Raw genomic sequence first — 26,656 nt, forward strand, 5'->3', positions numbered from 1 at the left:
CCAAATAACTCCTTTTTAATTAGTATTGCACACTTAAAATAATAAAGCTGGCATCCGATTTCAATTCTCAGAAATATTAAGTTAGTCAAATTGCAGCTTATTTAAAATAAACCTTATTTGAACTCACAAAACTCAAGCTTCATGCTTATTTTTGAGGTGACAAGTTTCAATTTTTTTTTTTTTTACAGTAGGCTCAACCTTTTTTTATTTTACAGTGCAACTTAGAATTCTTCAAATTCTGGTCAAAGCAATTTCATGTTTAATTTTTAATGTACATCCCCATGTGGATTGCCAGTCTGTTTCCCAAATGAGCACCAAAAGCTTCCAGGTTTAATATGAACACTTTTATTAAAGGAATTACAGGTAGAAAAGGTCATCAGCAGAGCCAGAGACAACATTTCTCCTCTATCACTAACTACTGCTGACAACCAATCACATCCCTCATTCAGAGAGACTCTGTATCTTAATCTGGCAGGAGATGTAAAACCAAGCAAAAACATAATCATTTAAAACAATCTGCATATTATGGGACCATGATACTTTGCACACTGCAAATGAAGCACACCACTAAATATGAGCATTGCTTGTTGGTACTGCGGCACAGCAGGAAATAAAACAAAACAATGCACAAGTCAAGAGGGAGCAGGGAGATCTCAAATTCTGCAAAATTACAAGGGATTCAGGATGAATTCAGGATGAATTCATTTGCTGCGTGCAATTCAAATAGCATACAGAACAGGGAATATAAACACAGTGGGACGTCAGTGTGATGGATATCTGCTGACAGTCTCAATTAAAAACAAAATCCACCAAAACATTTTTTGTTTACATTGTGTTTAACTGAATTGCCGCAGCAGCATATGAAGAGGTTGCATCCTATGAAAACAATGCAGAATCAAGGTGAAATACTCTGAACTGCCAATAGGGCTTACGTTTTAAAGTCAAACTCCTACACTGTTGTGGTTACCAACTTGACACTGGAGATACTTAGTTTCCAACTGAACTCAACCACTCTAAGTGTGAGCGCCTCCCTGCACTGTAACACATAATACAGATGAAGTCATCACAACTACGGTTCCCTCTAAAGCAGTGCACTCTCAGTGCCCAGTTGTCGCAGAGGCTTAATATGAGTCCAAAATACACAAGAGGTTCTCTACCGGAGCCAGAACACAGCTGATCATAACACAGCACAAGGCTGAGACACCAGTAGCAGTAACTCAGTTTTAGGTGGCAGTAAATGCCCCTAATGTTTGGTGTGTGTCTGTACAGTCAAAGATGAGTTTGCTATGACAGATGTGAAGAGCAGAGGCTTAATGTTCAAACAGAAAAAGAAACAGTCTTTATTCATTCTGACGCATACAAAAAATTCACTTTCCTGATTGACTTGGCAAAGCGCTCTTTTGGCAAAAAAATCGACCAACCATTAAGAAGGAAAAAACTGTGACTGTGCCCCTCTGATGTGACCATTCATGGATCAAAGTAAGACTGATCTCAAAAATAAAGATAGTAGGACAGCTTGCTGACAGAGTCTGTGTAGGTCCATATCCTATATGTAACTGCTGTCAGATATTTCAAGTGTTTTTGCCATTGTACTGACTTTCTGCATGACATATACAGTGTTATTCATACTATACAAAATACTAAGCAGCCAGAGAAGTCATCTGCAGAGAGGAGGTGGAATGAGGTGAGTGGACAGATGGACAAAAGGAAGGAAGGAGCTGAGATGAACCATGATAGAAGACTGTAGCTACAACATCAGGAAGTGGACACAGCATGTGAATGGACTCAGATGAATGGTGTGAGCCCCCCAACTGAATGAAATGGGTTCTGGGAAACACAAGGGGGGGGTGGGGGTTGGGTGGGGTGGGGGGGTGTTTATTCAGATGAAAAACTGGCGCAGTGGATGGACTCGGGAAATACGGGGGTTGAAGTTACGCCCCCCTGCCTGTCCTATCGGTCCATTTCATCCAGCAAGGGTGTGGCGTCTCCGGCGATGGACATGGGTGTGCTCTCGATCATGGGGCTGGGCGATGGTCGTGGCGTCATCCTCTGGGCTTTCTTCCTGCCCTCAGCTTCCTTCTCCTTCAGCCACTGCTCCGCCATCTTGCCCCAGTCAACAGCGGAGGCGTTGCTGCTGCTAGCCCTGAGGAAGGGGCAGAGGAGGAGCTTTGGTCAATTTTAGTGCAGAGAAAAAAATACAGTGGGATGACAGCTGCTTCTGAGTCTTAAAGAAACGAAAGTTGATGGTTTAGCACCACCTAATGGAAGAAAACAAACTTTAACCTCCTGCGAGAATGCATGTAAATATGAGGACATTGTATTTTGGCTTTCCGGCAATAAAGTAATCATTTCTGCTATGGGGTTGTTTTAGATAATTGTTCAGAATGTCCAGTGGAAGTTCAAATAATTGGCTTGAAATGTTGGGAGGATTTGTTATTCAATTTTATGAATTTTAATCAAAGTTTTTGGGAATTTCTTTGAATAGTTTGGGTAATTTGTCTAAAATATTTTTAACAAATTGAAAATTTTCAAATATTTTCCAGGGAATTTCGAGAATATGTTTATATTTCTCAGTGGTAGTTTTTTGGGGAGATTAACTTCTAATTTGTTTTGCATTTTGGAAATTTTTTTAATCTTTTGGAGAATTTCTTTAGAATTAAGATATTTTTATAGTATTTTGGGAATTCTTTTTGATGCTTTGTTCTGAATTATTTTTAGGTATTTTCATGGAAATAATAATTAATATAAAAAAATAATTGGGCGAACTTATAAAGTTTCTGGAATTTACACAGAATTTTGAAGGTTTTTTTATTGGAATGTTTAGGCTTTATAAAGTTTCACTGACACATTTAGGGAATGTTTGAAGAAAATTAGGGGGTACTTTTTATGGGATACTTTAAAAATATGTTTAGGAATTTTTACAGAAATTCTTAGGCAATTTCTTGGAAATTTTAGGGAATTTGTGTGGATTCTGAAAAAGAAAATTTCCCAGAAATTTAGAACTTTTAGGGAAAATTTTGTTTTTGCTTGGGTTTAACAAGTCCCAGTGGCCCATCATCCAAAAAAAAAAAAAAAAAGACTCTACTATATCTCTACTAATGACTGACACCATTTCTGGCAGAGTGAAGACCCCCAGCAACTGGTTTTCACGCAGCCAAACATCTACTCTAAAACCAATTCAGCACTTTATTTTCTGCAGAGACTTGACCTTCAGGAGATCAGTGGACATCATTTTTGGTAAAAACGAATTCCTGTTTTTGAAGACAAGGCTGAGCTTTTAAATTTATTGGGCCCTTCTGATCCCAAATAAGAGAGGGAGACTAAAAATGCATTCCAAAAAAAAGTCTCTTAAGTCTCAGGAGGTTAAGTGCTCCTGTTCATTTTTAACTTTCTACGATTGAACAGTCTTTTTATTTAACTTGTTTGGTTTTCTCTGGTCATTTGCCACATTTTCACGTTAGGTTTATTCAAATATATCTAATCCTGACTATCACAAATATTCCCACTGCACTTACTTTGGCTGCTGCTGCTGTGTCTGCTGTTGTTGTGGTGTTCGCCCTCTGGATGATGTAGATGATGACGGTGTGCCGGACGAGTGGCCATGGTGACCACTGTGATGGCCATGGTGGCTGTGATGTGACATGTGGCTTGTGTGTGGGTGGGCATGTGCGTGAGAGTGAGAAGACTGCGGTGTGGATCCGGGGTACTGTGGCGTGCCCAAGGCTTGCTGGCTCGGTGTGGTGTAGGAATAGCTGGGTGTCATCATGGGTGTTGCCATGGGCTGCTGAGGAGTGGCAAATACCTGAAAAAGAGGAAGAATTGCTAATTAATGTGGCTTAGGAAGGTAGGGCTGCCGTAGTTAACAGTTTTCAAAAAATTTGAAACCATTCTATGAAACATTATATAATATTGTGACCTGTTCCAATACATTGGCTCATTTTCCTCCATGTCGTTGTAGGATCATGTCTGTATTTGACAGACAGAAGCTTGCAAAAAAGGATCTGATATCAGATATTCTCTGGTATGTTAAGATGTTAAATGCTAAGGAAAAAACAAGCTATTTATTCTGACAACAAAACAGCCTCCTATCTACTATTACCACAAAATCTGATGTATCTTGTAGCATCAGAAATAAACATAAACAGTTTAAAAATGCTTTGTGTTTCACTAAAATCACCAAAAGCAACCTTCTTCCTTCCAGGTGTCAACCTTCAAAGCTGCACTCACATGATAAGCAGAGGAGCTCCCTCCTCCTCCTCCTGTGCTGCCGCCATAGCCGTACTGGCTGGAGCTCCACTGTGCTGGGGTGGTGTTGGGATTCTGGCCCTGGCCTGTGACAGCAGCGATGGCACTGAACATCTGAGACGTCATGTTGCGTGGGAGGGCGTTGACGGCTCGTGTCAAGTCTGGGGTAGGAGTTAATTAAAGAACTGTCAAATACATGACACAACTCCACTTGTGCTGAGGAAGTGATTTTTGAGTGTATGTATTGCTGTGTAAAAGCTGGACTCACCTGCAATGTTGATATTGGCTGGGGTGGCATTCAGGGATGCAGGAGTTCTTGTTCGGCTGCTGTTGCTGGGAGTGATGCCTGAGGGAGAAAAGAAAATGGGAGACGGTAACACATGCCATCTTTTAGCTGTCATAATATAGACATAAATGACAGGCGGAGTGCTTCTTTACCTGGCACAGGCTCTTGGTAATGGTTCTTAAACCAGCGGAACAGACCATTCACTGTGGGAAATATCTGTGAACGGTAGCGAAAGCCGTCTGGCGTGATAGTCACAAACTCAATCCTGAAAAACAAAAAGGAAAAAGGTCTAGACATTCAGGTTTTTTTTTTTTCAGTGCCGATTTAAGGTGTTGCTTTAAATCACATCAACTAACATTTTGGCAGTGACAAGTTTGAAATTAATCAAAAATGAGAAAGATGGAAAATACTAATCTGCTTTGAAGTATGGACATTGGCATGTAAACATTTTTTCACAGAAAATTTTCATGGTGATATATTTTACTTTAAAAAAGCAGGATGAGTTACCAAAAAATGCACAGGTCAAGATCAACAAACATGCAGGAAATATAAATATCCGCTCACCTTGGTTTTCCACGAGGCTGGTACCCCAGAATGAACTTTCCTGGCAGTTCTTTACAGGCTGAGATGAAGTATGGGATAAAAGTAGGCTTTTCCCTCTTTGTCCTGACCAACAACTCCTCCATAGTCTATCAGAGAAGAATAACAGTAAAGAAAATATAAGAGGATAAACAGGTGTCAAAGAGATTTAAAAAAAATTCAAAGATGCCTAAAAACAGGAGAGCGATTTAGTTTTTACCTCCTTGTTCCCTCCGTTGCAGTCCTGGAAGTACTTATGTCCCAGCAGATCCCGGGCAAATGATGCCATTGGCTGAATGTACCGAGCAGTGATTTCATCCAGGTCTTCAAACTCCTGCAGAGCATGGAAGAGCCACTTTTTTAAAACATGCAACTGCAACAACACTAATATTTCACAAACATTTTTTTAGAGTTGATGAAAATGCAAAATGAATGCTAAGAAGGAGAACAAGAAATCTTCCTACTTCAGTGTTGATCCAGAGAGTGTGCCCTAAGCTGAATGCGTTCTCTTTGCCCTCTTCTCTCACATCCACATGCTGGTAGATACCATCAGCCACCTAGAAAAACATGACAGTGTGTTACATCAAACAAGTCTTTGTGTAAACATTGCCCACCTGATTTATTTACTTTATTATTTTTGACTTTAACATTTTTATCCTGCTCGTTTTACATTTGAAACCCCAATGACACCATAAAGTGTTGCACAAAACCATCTTTTCTACCATTTACTTTTATGGTTTACTCTTCATCACCTTGCTGTTCCCTCTACTAGTTTCTTACCTTCCAGGTGACAGTGAGATGGTTTTCTCCTTTACTGCTGGGTCTGATGATCAAGTCTCCCTGATCCAAGGTCTCCATCATCTTCTCTGCTTGGTTAAAACTAATATTGTGAAAGTTTGGATGGGCGATCACACGCTTAATATACGCTGGAAAGACAGAGAGGATGCAAAGAAAGAGTCAGGATTGCAGCTGTTGATAAAAGTGACTTCTTGACAATTCTGATTTGAAATGTCATGAAAAGACTGACGTGTTCGCTGTTGTTTCTTTTTGAGCTCCTCCTCCTGTTTTTGGTCTTCAGACTCTGTGTCAAAGTCATAGTAGCTGTCCTTAGGGAGCTTCCACTCGTTGGCTTTGTCCAGCAAATCCGATGTACGGCAGGTGAGGTCCACGCTGAATTTCTCAATGTCAATTTTCATAATTCTGCAGTGGACTGTCATACCCACCTGAAGGAGGGAGAAAGATGCCAAAAGACAGGAAACAATTAAGGATGTAGGGAAAGAAAAAAACAACAACACATAAATCTGTGTTGTCTTACTGAGACAACTTGATTTTCATACAAGTTTGTTTTTAGCTGCTAAGATTGAAGTGATAAAAGAAAAAATACAGAAATCTAATTTAAGCATAACATGCACTGCCTCACCTTGACTCTCTCCTCAGGATGTTTAACCACTTTGTCACTGAGAAACTTGGTAGGAATGAATCCCTGGACACCATTATCTAATCTTGATCTCACACCAATGGCCTGACCTGGACACGACCCACTGTCAAAGTGATTCCACACCTAAAGCAAGGACACAAAATCAAAGAGATGATGTTAAGATGTCAGTTAACATCAATTAATTCAATGTAGAGAAGAGCAGTAAACCCAGACATCTGGTACCTCGCTGAGTTCAGGGAAGTTGTCCTGTTGACAGAAAGGACACTGCCACAGCCCTGTAGCATCGTTCCGGATGGCCTGGTCATAGCTTTCTCCCTGAGGACGCCGGTGAGCGATACCAGTTACTACACTGGTGATGAGCTTACCTGATAGGTAGGAAGGGAAAGTCAAAAGGACAAATACTCAGTCATCAACTAAAGCCTGATGGTTAGGACTAGATTAATTTTAATAGTATTAGGTGAGTAAGATGACAAGGGTCTTTGCATTACCGATATAAAATGTCTCTGGAGTCTCCTTTGTGAGAAGGTTAAAGACCTCCTCTGTGTTGGGAACTCTGTAGGGAACTCTCAGGTCTTTGTATCTACAGCTCAGCTCAGCACGGATATCGTAGAGAGTAATCCCCTTATTGCCGTAACCCTTAGGGAAAAACAAAGTAAACAACAGTGATTATTAAATCAGAGGAATGTGAAACTCAGATAAGTTCGTTTTGGCTGTGCGAGTTCCATAAATACACAGTTTTTTCTGAATCTAGACAAATTGACGTCACCTATACAAGCTGTAAAAAATGTCTCTTCAACAAAAGGATGTACGACACATTTATGACAGTAAAGGCTACAACACACACTGACCTGTCTCTCAAGCTCTTCTGCAAAAGCATCCAGGTCCAGATCTTTAAGACGTTCTGGATTTTCTAAAATCTCCTCCAGAGCTCCTGCTGGGTTGGCATCCTCTGCAGACTCATCATACTCAAGGGCGTCCACAGCCATTTTACGAGCCCATTCATAAGTCTCAGGATGGACACGAGATCCGTCCAGAACCTCGATGTAGGAGTCCGTACTGTATGGAAACAAATCTGACTTAAAACGATCTCAAAACAGACAGAGCCTGGTCTTAAATGGTTGACTTAACAATGAAGGTGTGTAAAAAAATCTTAAAAGCACCAACCTGTCTCCTAGTGATGCAGTGTCAATCTTGATGAAACCGGCACAGTTGATAAAAACTTTGGGTCCCATGTGGCACATTGTGACCAGCTGGGTTCTGTTTTCCAGACGGGTGTTGTTCTGCTTCAGAATCTGAGAAAGTACAAGAACATGATAGTAATGAGGTATGAAATAACACCCTTTAGTTTCAGGGATCACCGATGTAATATATGACTGCAGCATAAATACACACCTTAAGCAGATGGGAGCCCTTTCTTGGACCCAGGCCACAGACATACTGGACCAGGCTCTGAGTATGAGGATGTGCTATGGCCTTGTTCACATCCACTCCAACCTCATTGACACGGTTGATGAATTCACAGTAAAGAGCGTTGAGCAAATCTTCCTTCACCACATGTTCCTGAAGAAAAAAGTGAAATTGTTTGTAGCTGCAGAGTCATTATGATTTAAGATCTGTGTCATCTTTTTTGTTAGTTACTCATGTTCAGGAGTTTGGAGAAGTGGCATGTGACATCATCAGTCATTCTAACATTTGTAGCTACTGATTAGCTGGGCCCCTGAAAAAAACAGTAAATGGGCCCTCTCCTGTCAATGGAGGTGTGTTTGATCAGCAGCATTGGTGCTAGCGGCCTTGCTAACAGTTACCTCATTTTGGAGATGAAAGCTGTGTCAAGCCATTATTGGGTTTTCATGTTGAATTCATTAAATCAGGCCACTTTATAACCTCTTTTCACCATGTTTCCACCCATTTTTGCCATTTTAACCCATCTATGCCACTTTTTTTCTTCTTAGCGATATAAAAATCCTTCTAACCCATTTTTTGCCTCTTAGTTGCATTTTTCACCAATTTCTTCCACTTATTGCGACGTAACCTGTTTTCACCACTTTTTTTGCCTATTAACCCTCTTTTTTCATCTTAAAATATTATTTTCCCCTTTAACCTATTTTATCACAATTTTAAAACCTTTTTCACCACTTTTTTCCATTTTTAAACAATTTTTGCAACTACATTGCTACTTCATACCTGGTATTGCAACTTTAGTCGTTTCACAATTATTCAGTCATTTCTCCACTGAAAACTGTGGAACTAAAAAATGCTACAGTTTCTTCTACTTTATTTTCTGGTATCTAACGTCTGCCATTATTTTCCAAATTTTATTATTCAGGTTAAAAATAAAATATGGTTACCCCAGCTTGGCTTCAAGGGACCACAATGACTACAATGGATTATGATTTTGCTGACCTTCATGGGTCCCCTATTTGACTTGGCACCAGAAAAATACCCCCTTTATTCCGTCTTATGGGCGGCCTTGCTTCAGATAGTTTATTTATTGTTTAAAGTCAACATCTTGTAGTGCTGATAGACATAATGCAGCAAAAGAATTAAAGGAGAACAAACAAGTAAGGAAATGATAACCAAATGCCTTAACAGCAAATAGAACAGAGGACGACAGAGCAGTAGAACAGCAAACCGTTAGATTATCGTCCCTTACCTGTAGCGGGTGAAGTTTGAGGCAGAGGATATCATCATCAGTACTGCAAACCTGAGCGTATTCTATCAAAGGATCCTGGATCTTCCGTGCTATTGACACAGCCTGTCGTAACAGGGGAGGGTAATCCCTAAAGTCAACCTGCAAGCACAACAATCAGTGGGGTTAAAGGAGGATTAGCATCCTAGGGAATCTTGACAAGCTGCCATTGAAAACAAGATAAACTATTGATGTGACCGTGAATGGTAAGGTGAATGTACTAAATATTTACCTCAGACTTCTTGCTGTTCATGTACAGTGTGGCTAGTTCATTGTCAATAAGTTCTACTCCCACAGCAGGCAGAGAAGACTCCTGCTCAAGCTCGCTGATGGCCCTCTTGATGTCTTCCATGATCATTTGGGCATCTCTGCAAACAGAACATTTATCACTTGAACCTCAACTTTATCATAACTTGTGAATACTGTTTAAGGAAATAAAGAAAGCTCATTCTTTACCGGTTTTCCCCTGCAACAGCCACCACATGAGGTTTCTTGCTGGACAGAAACCTCTTAAGATTTTCGATATCATGGGTCTAAAGATGACACAGAAACAAGGATATGTCTTTATCTAGTAACATTTCTCCTTCCTTATATAAAGCATCTAATGACCGCAAAGAAACACAGCCGTGTGCTTTGGTTTTACCTTCTTCTCCCTCTCATCCTCCCTGAAGGCATTCCTCCTCTTCATGAAGTAGGGCAGACGTAAGAAGTCAACAACCTCTCCTTCACCATTGATCAGAGCACAGAAAACAGGTGTGTCTCTGTAAAAGTACGGTTTGAAAGTGAGATATTAGAAAAGTCAGCAGTCAAATGGCCCTTAAAGGTTCAAAAATATGGTATGCCTCATATTTGTGCATCACATAAGGTAATGAAGATATTGTGGGACACATACCTGCTTGGTGCATACGCCACACCCAGCACCCGAATACCTTTGCCTTGACTCTCGTCCATCAGATCATCATCCTCCTCCTCAACCTGCTGATCTGGCCTGTAGGGAGCCACCTTTAGCCAGTTATACAAGCGACGACAGCAGGACTACAGGAAACAGAGAGTTTAAGATAAGAGTTTTAAGTTTAAAACACTGATCATCAAACAACTTCTTGATTATCTTGAGTGCTTTACAATATAGTTTTAAAAACAGAATAACAAAGCAGGACAACTCACTCGGACAATGCTCTCTTTGGCCTCAGCAGTCAGTTTGCTCTTGAGCTCTTTGGACATTTGAGGGTAAAGGAACTGATTGAGCGCTCTCTCTATGGCTAAAGTTCGCTGCCTGTTCCACTCCTGCACCTGGTGACTGAACTCGTCTCTGTAGTAGAACTGTTTGATCTCATCAAAATACGTCTGATCCCCGGCATATCTGAGGAGGAGGACGTGTAGAGGAGCAGAGACTTGAAAAGGAGAACCGTAACAGTGCTAGAGTCATAATTCAACAGCCCCATGCTTTAATGACAAGGATGTGGGTAGAAAAATTATTTGCTGCTGAAAACCTCAGGGGAGCTATCCTACTTATCAACCCTCATTTCCTACAACATCTAAGCAGAATTCTAAGCAGATACTAAAAATGGCAGTCGTTAGTCACAACTGATCCTGTTTTTGGGAAATGTACTATTGCCATGGGATGTGCACAAACACAAAAATGACTGGGGTTTTAAGTCCTTGATGTGTCTGTTTACTTATGATTTGACTCATCTTGTTGATTAAAGCTGACTTTATGTGACTTTGCAAATAATTATTCATAACAGTGCTGGGTACTGACAAAGCACTAACACTGCAACACATATTACAATACATGAAACAAGTTATTTCTTGTATTATGAGCCAAAAAATTATCCCCATCATGACCCATTGGCCACAATACAATTCATAGCACAACACATTTTTAAATATCAATATTTGGGGTGAGAAATCAAATTCAGTTAAAACAAATGCTGTGATTATTTTCTGGTCATAGCTCTTACTCATACAGAGTGTATTAACTTAGCGGATTTAAGTTTTTGGGGGTATTTTCCTTGTACCCACCCTTTAACTCCTATAAGGTCTATACAGATGTCAATGGAAAGCAGCCCTTCATCCTCTGCTAAGCACATCTTCAAGAACTGATCCCCATTCAGCTCTTTCACAGGCTTGTTCTTCAAATACTTGAAGGAGTAGGCAAAATGAGCCTCATCTATCTCCTACGAGAAGAAAACAAATAATAGACAGGTTTAGGAAAGAGCTCAGAGAACCCTCTATTAGTTAAGAAAAAAATCCTGTAGTGTCTAGTCACCTTTTTGCCTTTTTTTGTTGGCTTGATGTTGATCTTTGCTCTCTCCTGGAAAGTCTGCCGGAGTACATGTCTGACAAGGGGCTCACGAGCAATCTGCATGGCCACCATGTACCTGGTTCCTTCAAGAACTGCCTCAGGGGTGGAGAACTGACTGCACACGTAGTCTTTGGCCAGCTCGAGGGGCTCGGCTGGGAACTGTTCTGTCTCGTGACGCTGGTAGCTGTCTCTCAGATTTTCTCCAAACTGTTCTGGAGTCAATCCAAACTTTTTAGCCAAGCCATCTGTAGAAGAAATAAAAATGAAATCACAGTGGTGAACCAGAGAGAAAAAGTGTGAAGATATTCAATGCTGAGATTGCTGTGTAAAAAGGGAAAGAAAGCACTGACCGAGTCCGACACTCTGACAGATGCTGTACATATCTCTACGAGATGCCAGCTTGAGGTCAGGTCCTTTCTTTTCTTCCTCTTGTTCTACCTCCAGTTCCTCTTCTTCACCTAAAAAGGCAGGCCATTTAACAAAGTTATTTGAATGAGGCAAACACTCCAAACAACTTCCCATTCATTTCAATTACAAACGGACCAGTCAGCATCATCTCTCAATTAAAGTTCCTGTAAAGATCCAAAATTTATGTCCATACATACCAGATACACTATAGTGCCAAAAGTATTCGCTCACCTGCCTTGACTCACATATGAACTTAAATGACATCCCATTCTTAATCCATAGGGTTTAATATGACATCGGTCCACCCTTTGCAGCTATAACAGCTTCAACTCTTCTGGGAAGGCTTTCCATAAGGTTTAGGAGTGGGAATTTTTGACCATTATTCCAGAAGCGCATTTGCGAGGTCACACACTGATGTTGGATGAGAAGGCCTGGCTCAAAGTCTCCAATTCATCCCAAAGATGTTCTATCGGGTTTAGGTCAGGACTCTGTGCAGGCCAGTCAAGTTCATCCACACCAAACTCTGTCATCCATGTCTTTATGGACCTTGCTTTGTGCAGTGGTGCACAGTCATGATGAAACAGGTGGGGCTTTTCCACTACGGCTTTTGACCGCGCCGTGCCAAACCAAGCCTTGCTGATTTGCATTTCCATCACGAGTTTAGCCGTGCCGCGTTTAAAGCAAGCCAGCCCCATGTTCAAGCACACTGCGCTGACATTGAAGCGCTTCCCGGGGTCTGATTTGCTGAGGGGATTCACCCTCTGCTACTGCTAACCCCTCCGTGATCAATTTTCACCCCTACAGGGAGACGGGGAAGAAAGAAAAAAGAGAAGCCTGCAGCACTGTCGGTGTACAGTTTGATTGTTGCTTTAACCCATTGTAAAGTTATTCAGATCAGATAATGTAGAGAGATCAAGGAGGGCTCAGAACACTGCGTCATCAGCTCTAGACGCGCCCTCAAACGGGTAGCTTGGCTCTAGTGGAAAAGCAAACCCCCTGCTGTGCTAGGCTGCCATGCTGAATTGAGCTGAGTCAAGCCGAGTCACGCTTTGTAATGGAAAAGCCCCAAGGAAGGGGCCATCCCCAAGCTGTTCCCACAAAGTTGAGAGCATGGAATTGTCCAAAATCTCTTGGTATACTGAAGCATTCAGAGTTCCTTTCACTGGAACTAAGGGGCCAAGACCAGCTCCTAAAAAAACAACCCCTCACCATAATCCCTGCTCCACCAAACTTTAAACTTGGCACAATGCAGTCAGACAAGTTTCGTTCTCCTGGCAATCGCCAAACCCAGACTCATCCATTAGATTGCCAGATGGAGAAGTGCGGTTCATCACTTCGGAGAAGCGCGGTTCATCACTCAAGAGAACGCGTCTCCACTGCTCTAGAGTCCAGTGGCATTGTGCTTTACACCACTACATCCGACGCATTGCATTGTACTTGGTGATGTAGCTGCTCAGCCATGGAAACCCATTCCATGAAGCTCTCTACTCACTGTTCTTGAGCTAATCTGAAGGCCACATGAAGTTTGAAGGTCTGTAGCAATTGACTCTGCAGAAATTTGGTGATCTCTGCGCACTATGCGGTGACCCTGCTCCAAGGAAATTTCAAGACTGGACTTGTTGCACAGGTGGCATCCTTTTACAGTACCACGCTGGAATTCACTGAGCTCCTGAGAGCTGTTTTTAGAAACAGTCTGCATGCCTAGGTGCTTGATTTTGTACACCTGTGGCCATGGAAGTAGTTGGAACACCTGATTTTAATTATTTGGATAGGGGAGTGAATACTTTTGGCAATATAGTGTATCTGGAAATAAGGTTGCTGTAAACATGTGAAAACACTGAGATCTATGTGTCACTGAAATTTGGATTTAGACTGTTAAAACATTTTTTACCAATTTTGTAGCTTGGTTTAATCTGGGCAGGGTAAATATAGCAGCGCATGACATCACCAGACTCCATGTGAATGATACCGCCCTCCTAACACTACAACAATATAAAATCACAGAGCAGTTTCTCTAAATACAGTCTGTTGTTAGCTGATGTCAACACCTTCACTGAATATTAACAGGCAGCTGCATGCTGTGTTTTTGTTCATTTTGAGGTAAATTGGACCAAAACACCTGCCCTCGTCTTGCCTATGGGTCATTGAGAGTGTCTTAACAGGGTGATTAGTGACGGAAAACAGTATATCTAATCCCTGACTTCTGTTCCTCTGCTCTGGCACAGAGCCAGGCATTTGTGGCCTGGCCATAGTTCACCATAAGGTCAGGGACAGGGAATTGCTGGAGTGTTTGTAAATTTTTCACTTAAACCAGCAGAGCAGGAACAAACATCTTACCTGCTGAAGGTGTTTAAATCCATATTTGACGGGAGAGAAACACATAACCTCATAACAATCTTCACTTTAATGAAATTTTAGAAATATCTTGGGTGCAGGATGAGAAAATAAAACTCAGACTTTTAAGCACCAAACTCTCTGTCACAACATAAATGTGATAGTGTTACTGGTGTTTCAAATGAAGCTCTGACATCCAGTCGAGCAGACAGATGATTCCTCCATTAAAACTGTAGTATTTTTAACATTTTAAGACAGAGCCATGTTTCTTTTTAGCGGGTGTGGTTTTAGAGCATTCAACCAACACGCCCACACCATCTTAGAGCAGACTTTACTGCCTTATTTTCCATGATTTTGAAGCTTTATTTCATGAACTTAGAGATGTTTTCAAGACTAAAATTTGGCCTGGTGGTTTATAATATGGCTGACTGTCATACAACAAACCCAAAATAATGATTTTTTAAAAATCACTTTATAGGGACTTTAATAGATAAAAAAGGACAATTCAGACATGTCCAGCCTACCATCCTCCGACACTTCTTTGATCTTCTTGAGCCTCTTCTTATTGGACTTGGCAGCATTCTGCATCTTGGGGATGTCTCGGCCATAGTAGAGTAGGAAGTGGTTGTATACGTCACCCAACTCTTCAAGAGTCTGCACATCTTTCAGCCTTAGGTGAAATGACAAGTAGGCTTAGAGTTAAAAGAAGGTAAGGATCAGGGAAGAGTACTGTTTATAATCCATCCCTATGTGACCTTGTCCTTCTGTGTAACTAGGATGCATACCTTTCCATGTCAGCTGTGTCCAGAGGACGGATGCCATCAGCCAGAGGTTTGTCGGGGTCAGCAGAGATCTGTTCAAACTGGTAGGACTGCATCTTTTGAAACAGACGGGTCAGGTTCTGCTTCCTGGTCTTTAGCTGAGTCCACTGAGGATGAGGGGGTAAAATGTGTAAATTTAGATGACCAGAGGAGTCATATGCAGACCAAGATGACAAAAGCATTTAATTTCAGATGGTGTGTGAGGAGTTTATTTACATGGCAATATATTGTATTTTATCTTCCGCCAAGTATGGAGTTCTTTTGTATTCAAATTAATTGCTAATTTGAACTGAAGTCTATTATACTGGATAAATAGCATCACGTGCTTTTCTGTCCACTTGATGATGCTGTTGCACCCTTTGTCCAGTGAGGTCGGTAGAGGTGACAGTCAAACAGCAGGAGAAAGTCAGTACAACCAATATGGCAGCACCAGGGAAAGGACATTAGGAATGCAAGCAGGGCATGAACAACATGGACATGACACATGGGGTTTGCAAGGAGTGCCGCATGAAAAGAAAGTATTGCGGTAATACAATAAAAATGAATACAAGGCTAATGCTAAATCAGCTACACAGTTGAAAAAATGGTATAGAAAGCAATATATCACAATACTCTGTGTAGTGCAAAATGTTTAAGATCGCAATAATATCGAATCGTGGCATAAGTATCACGATAATATCGTATTGTGGGGCCACTAGTGATTCCCACCCCAAATATGAAAATAATTTATTGGCTTCTGTTGCAATCTATTTTATCCACAATGAAAACTTAAAACATCAACAATACCTTTTCATCCCACTGCCAAACCTTCCACAGGTCGTTAATGTTGAGTTCAGGCTCCACATACTCTTTTCTGTAGAAAGCAATAAAGGGAACCTGCAAAAGGAAAAGGCTCTCAGAAACTATCTCATAACTTGAATGCAATCTTAAAGGCATAATGTTGATAGATTTTAAATAAACGGGACTTAAAATTGTAGAAAAAATATTTCAAATCCTGGCTAAAACAAAGTTACGGTACCTCAAACTGTTGATTCCTCATGAAATTCAGGGCCTCTTTGATCTTGGCAATTGTGCTTGGGCCTTTTCTGCTGAAGTTGGTGGTTGTTCCTCTGTCAAGATAATCTGTGCTCTCCTGTTTAAGGTATAGACAACAAAATTTGTAAGCAAGATGCCATAACCTAGATTCCAATAAAGTTATAAGAAGGTTCTTAGTAAATATTTTCCTGTGGGCTTTACAAAGTTTGTACCTGCATAGAGATGGTAAGAGTGGAGAAGCCATGTCTGAAGATCCACTCTGCTTCCTCTTCCAGTTCGTCATCTTCAGCAGGTTTAACAGGGATTGCTCGCAACTATTACATCAAGAATGGTCAGAAGGAAGGACAACATCAACCAAACAGAAGTAAACAGGCAACAGGAAAGCACACCAACACTGTGAACATCAAATTGACACATACCTGGAACCTCTCGGGCATGTCAGTGGTCCGGATCTCATTGTCTTGGTCGGTCATGTGACTACTTTCAAGCTCACTGGGCTCGTAGATCTCAAAGATGCTCTTCCTCCCTTGTCGCCTCTTGGTCTGCTTCTTTGGTCTGTCCCAACCCTCTTCGTCCTGGTCCTCTTCTTCCTCCTCGCCCTGGTCATAAGCGTCGGCATCAAAGTCAGCAAAGTCAAAGTCACCACCAAAAATTTCTTGGGCTTCCTGGAGAGCTCTGTGGGAGCAGTCGAAAGGCAGACATAAAGATTGTAATATATGTTTCTTTTAAAAATTAATCATTACATTTTCATTTGATATATGAAGGTGACATTTTAGAGCCTTTCTGATCGTGTTACAAAGTGACTGGAAAAAAACAGCAAAATTTAATTTCTGGTCCCGAAAAATAAAGCTTTTGTGAAGAATAGACAACCCTACATTTGCTGTGCAACAACAAAACGTACGCATCTGTGTATCCTGAGAATTTCTTGCCCCTCTTTTTGGTGATGGGTTGGCCATCGTCATCCACAATGAAATCATCTATATCTGTGAGAGACAAGCACAAATTTAAACATTTTAGACCCCATTCTTTAAAAATCAAATCTTATGTGTTCATATTTATCTACAATGACAATATCTCTCTTCCTCCTGGCCTACCTGACTCCTCATCCTCCCCTTCTTCCTCATCATTGGCCTGGAGAGGCTCATCAACTGCCTCGCCTTCCTCAATCTCTCCATCCTCATCACCATGAAAGATCTCATCAGCAATCAAGTCCTTCTCGTCATCATCTTCTTCATCGTCATCCAGTGTTTTTACACGGTCGTATTTCTTCTTCTGTGGCATAAGATTTATAGAACATCAGCTCTGCTTGTGTTAACTTTTTCAGGTGTACCACATACAGAAAAACATGTTGAAGTCATGCATAATTTGTAAGAAAACAAAATCTATTCTCACCCTCCTTTTCACTTTAACACCCAAGTTTTCCTCAATCAGGTCAAGATCATCATCATCCAGGTAGTGGTCATAATCTGCAGAAAAGAAAGGTTTAGTCAAATAAAACACCCTATATACACTAAGTTTCTCAAACAGGGACATCAAAATGCAAGGTAAACATCTAGCATATCTTTCATTTAAAGCCTTTGAATAATATATTCATTTATTTATTTATGTTTTCAATAATATCTACTGCAGGCCTTAATATATAATTTTAAATGCAAGAAACTTGCATTGAAAATTGTATCTGGCTGCCCAACATATGTGGTTGTGTAGAGGAAGGGAAAAAAACAATCTCTTTTCTTAACCTGACAAAAACAGATACCACGGTCATTGAACAGAAATCATGTATTAATAATGTATAATTGCACTAATGCAAAATGACGACAAATTTTTGAATAACATGTTAAATCTTCACTTCTGTAACATCTAAGGGAAAATCTGACCGTGCATGATTAGACACTTCATTGGGAAATACAATTTGTTGTTCAAAATCTGAATTTTAGTTGATTAGAGATGTGAAATATTGTTTATAATGGAATATATCAAATGAAGGATGGAAAAACTATATTAGTGTAAGACTACCTCAAGTACCTCAAATTTATTTTAGTATTTCTGTACATCCACTCCATGCCAGCCTGAATAGCAATACACTAATATCTGCAGATACATCAATTAGGTTGTTTTAATTGTCAACTTTAACATATATCTACTGTCATGAGACTGCTGTAAGGGTCAAACGACATCCAAAATCTGACATCTATGTCATCTAATGAACTTAAAAAAACTAGTATCTCTGTTGTTGCCCCTCTCACAATTTTACAAACTGAATGATAGTTTTGGCTTCCAATGCCACAGAGTGTGTCACACATATCACCCATATAAATGACATTAGATCTCCCCCCTGTGCAAAAAGATCAGGCAAATTTTATTTACGTTTCATAACACTTATGGACATGCTAAAGTGGCGCAGCACTGACAGTGAAAACCATAGTGTGTCTAATAAATACAGAAATTTCTAAAACAAATTTTCCACCTTCCACCTGTTTCTGTTATTGAGAGTTTTGTAGGGACTGACAGGACGAGGGGCTGAGGATGAAAACAACAGCAACCCTTTAGAAACACCTGATGCACTCACTTCTCTTTTTACTTCGATGCCTCACTTCCTCTTCTGAGTCACTCCCCCCTCCGCTTCCACTTCGTTGAGCCTCTTCCTCCTCCTCCTCCCCCTCCTCCTCATCTCCATCATCGATGAGTCCCCGTAAATTTCCTTGCTCATCCTGGTCCTCTGTGTTTTCTTCCTCTTCCTCATCTGTTGAGAAATGGTATAAGTTATCCACACATTTCACAGATCTACTTCAGAAAAAATACCCAGAACTAAACATTCATAATCTCACCATCTTCTTCCATAAACCTCTGGGTCTTTCTAGGCTTCAGGTCTTTCTCTTCAAACTCCTCCTCTGACTCCTCAGCCTCGCTCTCAATAAAGTCCGACATGACCAGTGATCCTGAAAAGGGGTGAAAGATGCCGTGAGTAAACATACATGTCATTATTCTAGCATTATTTTAGTTGTCCCAAAACAAAATATAGTCACTTTAATGATTTGTTCTTTGGCATTCTGTTATAGTTGCAATTCAGCCACGTTATATCCAGGCCTTTATTTTCTGCTTTATTTAATGAATTAAAGGTTGTGTTATCCATAACTGATAACAAATCAAAAAGTTGAAAGATCATTGTTTTGTGCTTTCAACATATCAGTGTTGCAGATGTGCATATTCTACAGGTGTATGACCATGACTTTTAAGAAAATCCCTGATTGTCTAGTATCTCAGTTAACTAACTTGTATAGAGAACTGAAAATGAAGTTTGGGGTGGCTATATGTGCCTGGTGTACTATTACACAAGTTACATAATATTTCAGTAATATGTGATGGACAACTGTGTAGCTGTTTTGAGGATGCATTTGCATAAAGGCCGGATTCATAAACACTACTGGGATCATACATTTTTTCTATGTGGACTGTTTTAATGTAAAAGAGCATTTGACAATTCAAAGAAAAGCCGATCAAAGTGTATGCTTAATATGATCTATGGTCGTCGCAGTAACTGTTTAAATGATGTAAAGATCCGAGGGAGAGACAGGGGAGCCAGCTTAGAAAATATACATCTCATATTGGCGCATTGCGTACCTCAACATAGGCAGAAACATAAACATTTTTAAACATGAGTTCCAGCCCCAATTATCTAGACGGTATCTTTACGTTAACTTTAGAACAATCGCAAAAGTGCTCACATTATACTGGAAAACATGGTAATTATTCTTAACCTCTGTAATACAGAGATAGCAAGTACCCACAAGGCTAGCGATGCTAGTTAGCTAGCGGCTAAGGTTTTAAACGTAGCTTTGAATTTCTACTCATGCCGCTAATTCCGATTCAATAGTGGATAACAATATGGAACTGAGAGCATAGGAACACATGAACTTATATCACGGTAAATAAATTCACCAAGGCCTCCGTACGTACTTCGCAGTTCTAAGAGTAGTTCATGCTTTAGCACATCAGTACTTTAGCCTAGCGCTAGCTGGAAAGACAACAACAGCCAACAGCATCAGTGTTAACGAGTCAACGGCTGCAGGCACAGCAGCACACAGTACAGATCTCAAACAACCACAACGAGATTGAACTTACACGTCCCTATGCGGCGGTAAAGTCCGAATATGTTAAAGGATAACAGGGTTGTGTTGTGTTTTGTGTGCAGGGAGCTTGTACTTGGCAAAAATGGCCGAGAAGCACTGGTGTGAGGACAATTCCGGGATACGGTGAGGCAACTTCCATCCATTTCAAATGCTGTGCGATGCCCCCTTCTGGTCAGCGAGGATTTCACAAATTAAAACACAACAAAATGCAAGTTAACCAATTAACGATCAAATATTTTAGCATACATAAACTGATATCACTTTAAATATTAAAATAGTTACAAGTTGCTGCAAATAAACCGATGTGTTCCAAAAACCGTGTGTGATCTATACAGTTAACATTCCAAGTCGCTAGGGGGAGCTGTGTCCTTCAGCTCCGTTCTCGTTCTTATGGTAACTATTTCAATGACGTAGCAGAAATTGTCCAAACCTCAGAGAGGCGTCGGTAGCTGCACCAAGGGTCTGTCAGGAATGGGTCATTTAAACCCTGCTTTTCGCTCTCGCTTGCTTTCTATGTTTATAGTATTATTCTCCTGGATATTCGGACTCTCACTGGGTACTGAACTGAGTTTTGTTACATGCGGATCAGTCATTAAACTGTTAAATATAAAGCACAATGTGAGACTACACTCGCATGACGTACGTTACGGCTCTGGTGAGTTTCTTTTCATTGAATTGGTTATTAAGCATTTATAAACACCTTATTCAAGTTTCCCCTAGAGGGCTTACTCTTCTTCTGACAAAATCTACGTCTGTGTCTGAACTTACTCAAGAAAGTAATAAGAGGTCAATCATTTCCATTGCGAAACGGTTATCAGCTTGATATATTTCATGTCGGCTCATTTACATTTTGTACACTCAAACGCTGGCACATCAGTGATGACGTGAATGTCATGAAGTGACTTATCCGGAGCATTTATTTACCCTAGATATAATTATTAACTAAAGTGCGAAATAAAACTCTTTCCACAAAGAAATCTCGCCTTTTCAGCCTAGTTGAGTGATTCTCTAACACAGTGTAACTGGGACAGAAAATAAAGAAAGGAGAACTAATTATCGTAGGCCTGTAATACCACTAATATACCACATAGTCAGTAGGAGGGACTCTTGAAAAGGATTTGGTGCATTTCAGCTTGGTTTCACCTAAACCAGTCTAGAAGCTGGTTTGCTGACACAAACAACTTGATATTAATCCCAACACAACAGTAACTGATATAGACTTTAGCTGCTTTTGCTGCCCTAAATACTATGAACAAACGGATCTGTTAAAGCCACATGTTTGACAGATATTCATAAATGTCTTTGATCAGGGAAATCCTCTTTTGTAAAATCCTACCATAGTTGCACAAGCTAGTTGATCTCTCAAATGAACCCCTGCTCACTGTGTGCATGTATTTTGTGTGTGGCAGGTAGTGGACAGCAGTCTGTAACAGGGGTGATAGCTGTGGAAGACAGTAACAGCTACTGGAGTGTTCGTGGAACAAGTGACACCTGGTGCCATAGGGGCACCCCGGTCCAGTGTGGGCAGACCATCCGTCTCACTCATGTCAACACAGGCCGCAACCTGCACAGCCACTACTTTGCTTCTCCACTGTCCTCCAACCAGGTGGGTGGTGTGGGCATAATGCAGAAAAGGAGAGCTTTTTCCTCTTGTCTGAAGGATTGTAACCATAGTTTCTTACAGAGACAGGAGAAAACTTGGACACTCTACAGCTTACGCCCAAGTTAGATGGGACATGCAGTATCTTGGGACCTCGAGTAATTAAAAAAAAAAAAAATTTTTTTTGAAGGTTTTCTGTGATTTTAATATAATTGGGAATTGTGTGTCCTTAATTTGCAAAAAGGGAATTTCTATTTAATAATTTATTGTTGTGTTTTTACTCTGATATTAATTTTCTCCATGCCTTTTCTGCCTCTTATGCAGTAGATAATGAGTAAGGCTGTGCATGCAATCATGATATCTTTCACAGCTTTTTAGCTGCAGTTTTGGGAGGCTCATCTTGCTAAAAATCCCAGAAAAAAGATAAGCAAATAGAGCAGCCAACGATTCATCAGAAGATGAATGAAATGTATGTTGGTATGCTGCAAGGTACATTTTTCAGTCTTTCACTAGGCTCAAGGGTTATGAAACTGTGCTGTTAGGAACCAAATGTTACACTGAAGCTCAAATTCACGTAGGGAGGAGTGCACCAATCTTACACAAGCATGGGATTTAGATTTAGATATGAGATGAGATCAGCTGGAAGAATTAGTCCTGTGTGATAGGAATATATTTACACTATCACATATACACTAAAGTCCTTGCCAATTTAATCCTGTTCTTTTTACAAGCCTTGTGTGACTGCCCTTTTTGACAAATAAGTAGTATTTAGAGACCCCAATGTATTTAATATTGAAACACTTTGAAGATCAAAGATAAGGATAAAAAGCAGAAAGAAAAAAAAAAAAACTTTAGCATGAGTCTTAAGAGACAGATTAATGCCAGTATGAAAACCTCTGTGACAAGGAAGCTTAAAGATCAGCTGGAGATCCATATGCAGGAAAACACTGCTTCTCAGAGTCTCCTACAAGATGATCTGCATAAAGACAAAATAGATTTAAACCTCGTTGAGTAGTGGGAGGTGTAACAATTCACTGATTGTTCTGTCTTAAGATAACGAGATAAATTTTAAAATTAAAAGTTATATTTTCCCTCTCATGTGAAATGTAAGCACTTATAGATACGCTGTAAATAAGTCATTATATTCTGATATGTTTACACAGTTCCACTGGCCAGCACAGAACTCCTTAGTGATTATTTTTAGGGATCTCGCTCTCTCTCTCCCTCACAGTTTAGGTGGATGGAAGATTTGGGCTGTCTTTAAAAGCAAGAGCAGTGACAATGATTTGATTTTTTTTTTTTATCCATATCCTAATTTTCTAACGTGTAAGTCTTCTCTGTCTTTGCTGCAACAAATTTTGATTGAAGATAATTTAAGGCTGTTCTCATGTTAATTATAGTCCTAAATAAGGGCAGGGACAATTCATAGAGTGAAATAAATAAAAGCCAGAGATATCAAGTGAACTTTTGTAGTAGTTAAGACCATTGAGAGCTTAACTACACTTTGATCACTTATGACATCAGGGAAGTATTTTGCCCCAAGGTTTCCTTCCACATTTGATAAAATGTAGACTGGCATTTTGAGCTGGTCCTGAGTTTGATAGAGGCCTTTAAACTCAAGAAACTAATAAATTCTGTGAAAACAGCCTGTAGTCAAGAAAAACCGCTCCTGTGTTGAGGGTGTATGAAAATCCTGTTCATCTGTGTTATTGGATCAGAAGATGTGAACTGTGTGATAACATATTACTTGGCTGCCATCTCATAAACATTTGATACCATAGAAACTTTTCCTTTATATTTCCAGGTGAATTAGACAATAGTTCCCTCTGTTTTTTGTCTCTTCTTCAGCTCAAGTTCAAGCTGATTTTATCAGCAATATATTCATATCAATGTAACAGACATACATTAGACCAAAATTGCATTATTTAAGAGCTGTGAGCTGAAAACTGACCATTAAATAAAAATTGGGTCAATACCACTCCTGAGGAACACATCACTGAAAGACCAATAAAAAAAATGAAAGTAATTAAAGGGAAGTAAAAGAGATCCATACCATGTTAAAAAATTAAGTGCAGTCAGTGCAAGATGTTACAAATATGTTCTTGACCATTCAGATATGTCTACTATAGGTTCTTTGCAGATGATGTGACACATCAGTGGAGAACTCCCCTTAGGGGACAAGAAGTGATTTCTACATAGAGAAACGCTACCAGAAGCCATGTTTGAGAAGTTTATGACAATGCCAAGTGTTTAAAGTGCAGAATATAAGCATTCTAAATTCTTAAGCTACACTCGAAAGTGGTGAAATATTTAGGCTGGAAAAAAAAACTTCACAGTGAAACAGCAGCAGGCAGGAATTAAAACGCCTCTGTTGTAAGCCTGGGTGAGCAGTGCCCCCCCCCAATATATGGTCTGGTTTTGTTATCTTAAGTTATCTTGCCCGTGTTTCCTCAGGTGATGTCCGTTTCACCAACCTCCAGCATTGCTCATTGTAATTGGAAATGTGTCTCTTTTAAAAGATCCAGACATTTGGCTCAGCACAGTAGAGCTGGTTGTTTGGCTCCCAAAGGGCTCTTCACTTTTTGACAGTTTGGCTTTTAAATGTTGACCGAATAACAACAAAGGAGGGAGGAAAAGAAACTGGCACTCAGGCAGGAGCTAGTAACAGTTGCTCACATTAAAGAGCACATCATCACTCAGTCGATTGCCCCACAAGGTTTATTTTCAATAAGAAGGATGTTTGTGACAAAATGAGGATTTTTTTTTAATATGTCGAAGGGGCTCAGCTTGCTTCTTAGCTTAGTACAAAACTCATGTCTCCCTTCATCTGGATAGATGAGGAGGTCTGCAGGACTGAATAATATGTAACACTGATAACCTCCACACCAGGTAAATTGGATAGACTTTGGAAAAATCACTGTTTTGTAAAGTCAGTGTATGTAGACATTGTATGATAATAACAACGCAGAGCCATTTAGAGCTTTAAAGTTGTAACTTTCTTCTTTTTCCATTCCATCCTTATGGCTGTCCTCCATTTCCTGAAAATGTGAACTTTAGTTTAGGCTTACAAAAATATACTTAGTTTTTAATGCACATATCAAATAGACATCTAAAGGAGATATTCACAGATTCTGGTAAAAGTGTTATTGTATGTTGCTCCCTTTAACAGACTGGAAAAAAAGAATCAAAAAGTGTAGAAAAACAGGTACCTCATCCTCTTCTCTATCCTTTGCCTCTTCTTTTTTGCTCACTTTCCCACAGGAGGTGAGTGCATTTGGTGACGAAGGGGAAGGTGACCACCTTGATGAGTGGACAGTTCAGTGCGGGGGATCTGTATGGAAGCGTGAGGAGGCAGTGCGTTTCCGTCACAAGGCTACAGACGCGTTGTTGTCAGTGACAGGGGAGCAGTATGGACAGCCCATCCGTGGTCAGAGGGAGGTTCACGCCATGGCGAGCCCCAGCCAGCACAGCCTGTGGAAGGCCATGGAGGGCATCTTCATGAAGCCTAGTGAGAACCCCGCAGGCAGTCGAGACTACACACACCCACACACAGAGTTCTGACCTTGACTGTGTCTCTGCCTGTTTCAGTCTCTGTCCGCCACTCTGTTCCTACCTCTAATTTACACATGCACCAGCAGCCTCTTCTTTACCCCTTCTTGTCTCATGCATCCTCTCTCATTAATTCTTGGCTGTCATCTTTTGAGGAGACAGTGCCAAAGTCTGTCATGGATCTGGGTACAATGACTTTGATTCAACAACTCTTACCAGCCTGTAGCACTCAGTGTGTTTTTAGGAAACACTACTTTATCCTTCAAAGATCCAGTCAGCTAAGAGAGCTAATGCTGCCAGCATAGTTTTAAGAGTTGATGTTTGCAGTTTAAAGACTTATCAGTTTTCAGTTTATGGCAATTCACAGTGAAGTGGGGGGTGGTTCCTCCCTGCTGATATTTATTGTTAAATAGCTACTATCAGCTGTAACATTAAGACAAAGAAAGCAGGGCAGGTGAGACTTGTCTTTAGTTGGATTCAAAGACAAAAAAGTTACACTTGTGCCTTTATCTCTTTTTATTTGAAGGTGTTTTACTGGTGGAGTATGTTAACTTTTGGAAACTTAAGATTTTTGATTGTTTTGATGGTGTTTGTAAGCTCTACCTTACTATGGATAAGCAGTGTTACTATGACAACTTTTTAAAAAATTCATTCAAAAAGTATTCAGTGTTGCATACAAATTACTGCACTCTTACTAACACTAGAAAAAACATGCTTAATGTATGTACTCCATTGAACTGAAAGCAGTGAAATGTAATTTTTTGATCAGTTTTCCTTGGTGGTGCTGGGAGAAAGTACAGTGTTTTGCATTTAAGCTGCCTGTGCATACATCGTGTGTGTCGACTCTGTGTTCCAGAGGTTCAAATCAACGAACAGATGTGCAATGAATACCTCATATTAAAAGATTTTTTATGCATACAAGTGTTGGTGCTGCTTCTTGAACTGATTTTCTGCTTTTGCGTGTTGGTGCCTCAGTTCACATAATCTTGTTGGAGGCAAGTCCTTTCTTCATGATCACTAGAAATAAACCCCTGGTGCTATTAATGGTTCTTCTGATGCTACAGTTACCATTAACATCCACTTATCATTAACATGATGAATGAGATGAAACCTAAATTGTAATCAACAGTGAACTACACTCTGAAAAAAAAAACTGGATATGAGTGCTTGTTTTGCTTGAGAAAACCCTTATTTCTGCATCAACTGAACCTTATTGCTCTCTTATAAAATCTGCTTT

The 26,656-nt window shown here is 40.2% G+C and overlaps 2 protein-coding genes across 2 annotated transcripts; one reads left to right on the top strand and one right to left on the bottom strand.

The window, feature by feature from the left end:
- Positions 1 to 334: 334 nt before the first annotated feature.
- supt6h (SPT6 homolog, histone chaperone and transcription elongation factor) lies at positions 335 to 20,387 on the bottom strand. The gene is made up of 37 exons (XM_041801250.1): positions 20,263 to 20,387; positions 18,969 to 19,079; positions 18,710 to 18,883; positions 17,533 to 17,606; positions 17,235 to 17,412; positions 17,042 to 17,123; positions 16,560 to 16,815; positions 16,353 to 16,454; positions 16,124 to 16,237; positions 15,892 to 15,981; positions 15,070 to 15,212; positions 14,809 to 14,954; positions 11,893 to 12,000; positions 11,507 to 11,787; positions 11,260 to 11,414; positions 10,402 to 10,597; positions 10,130 to 10,272; positions 9,881 to 9,998; positions 9,694 to 9,770; positions 9,470 to 9,605; positions 9,202 to 9,339; positions 7,941 to 8,108; positions 7,713 to 7,840; positions 7,397 to 7,604; positions 7,037 to 7,184; positions 6,771 to 6,913; positions 6,531 to 6,671; positions 6,138 to 6,333; positions 5,891 to 6,036; positions 5,575 to 5,667; positions 5,331 to 5,444; positions 5,096 to 5,220; positions 4,684 to 4,796; positions 4,514 to 4,591; positions 4,228 to 4,406; positions 3,516 to 3,802; positions 335 to 2,143 (listed from the first exon to the last, which is right to left on the bottom strand). The coding sequence occupies exons 2-37, from the start codon at positions 19,066 to 19,068 to the stop codon at positions 1,951 to 1,953; spliced, it is 5,271 nt and encodes a 1,756-aa protein (XP_041657184.1). The 5' UTR covers positions 19,069 to 19,079; positions 20,263 to 20,387; the 3' UTR covers positions 335 to 1,950.
- Positions 20,388 to 20,705: 318 nt separating this feature from the next.
- On the top strand, positions 20,706 to 26,350 carry sdf2 (stromal cell-derived factor 2). Its single transcript, XM_041800653.1, has 3 exons — positions 20,706 to 20,925; positions 21,680 to 21,876; positions 25,132 to 26,350. Exons 1-3 carry the CDS (start codon positions 20,742 to 20,744, stop codon positions 25,429 to 25,431), a joined length of 681 nt encoding a protein of 226 aa, XP_041656587.1. The 5' UTR covers positions 20,706 to 20,741; the 3' UTR covers positions 25,432 to 26,350.
- Positions 26,351 to 26,656: the final 306 nt, after the last annotated feature.

This window comes from Cheilinus undulatus, linkage group 12, assembly GCF_018320785.1.
Source record: "Cheilinus undulatus linkage group 12, ASM1832078v1, whole genome shotgun sequence".
NCBI classification, from domain to species: Eukaryota; Metazoa; Chordata; class Actinopteri; order Labriformes; family Labridae; genus Cheilinus; species Cheilinus undulatus.

What these genes read in the sequence shown, in the direction of transcription:
- supt6h (XM_041801250.1), bottom strand. Translation starts at nt 19,068, where the DNA reads ATGTCGGACTTTATTGAGAGCGAGGCTGAGGAGTCAGAGGAGGAGTTT. An exon ending in CAGAAGAGCTTGAGAGACAG is followed by an intron (nt 7,185 to 7,396) that starts GTCAGTGTGTGT and finishes TTTTTCCCTAAG; the next exon opens with GGTTACGGCAATAAGGGGAT. An exon ending in TCCAGAGACATTTTATATCG is followed by an intron (nt 6,914 to 7,036) that starts GTAATGCAAAGA and finishes CCTACCTATCAG; the next exon opens with GTAAGCTCATCACCAGTGTA.
- sdf2 (XM_041800653.1), top strand. Translation starts at nt 20,742, where the DNA reads ATGGGTCATTTAAACCCTGCTTTTCGCTCTCGCTTGCTTTCTATGTTT. An exon ending in TGACGTACGTTACGGCTCTG is followed by an intron (nt 20,926 to 21,679) that starts GTGAGTTTCTTT and finishes TGTGTGTGGCAG; the next exon opens with GTAGTGGACAGCAGTCTGTA. An exon ending in CTCCACTGTCCTCCAACCAG is followed by an intron (nt 21,877 to 25,131) that starts GTGGGTGGTGTG and finishes ACTTTCCCACAG; the next exon opens with GAGGTGAGTGCATTTGGTGA.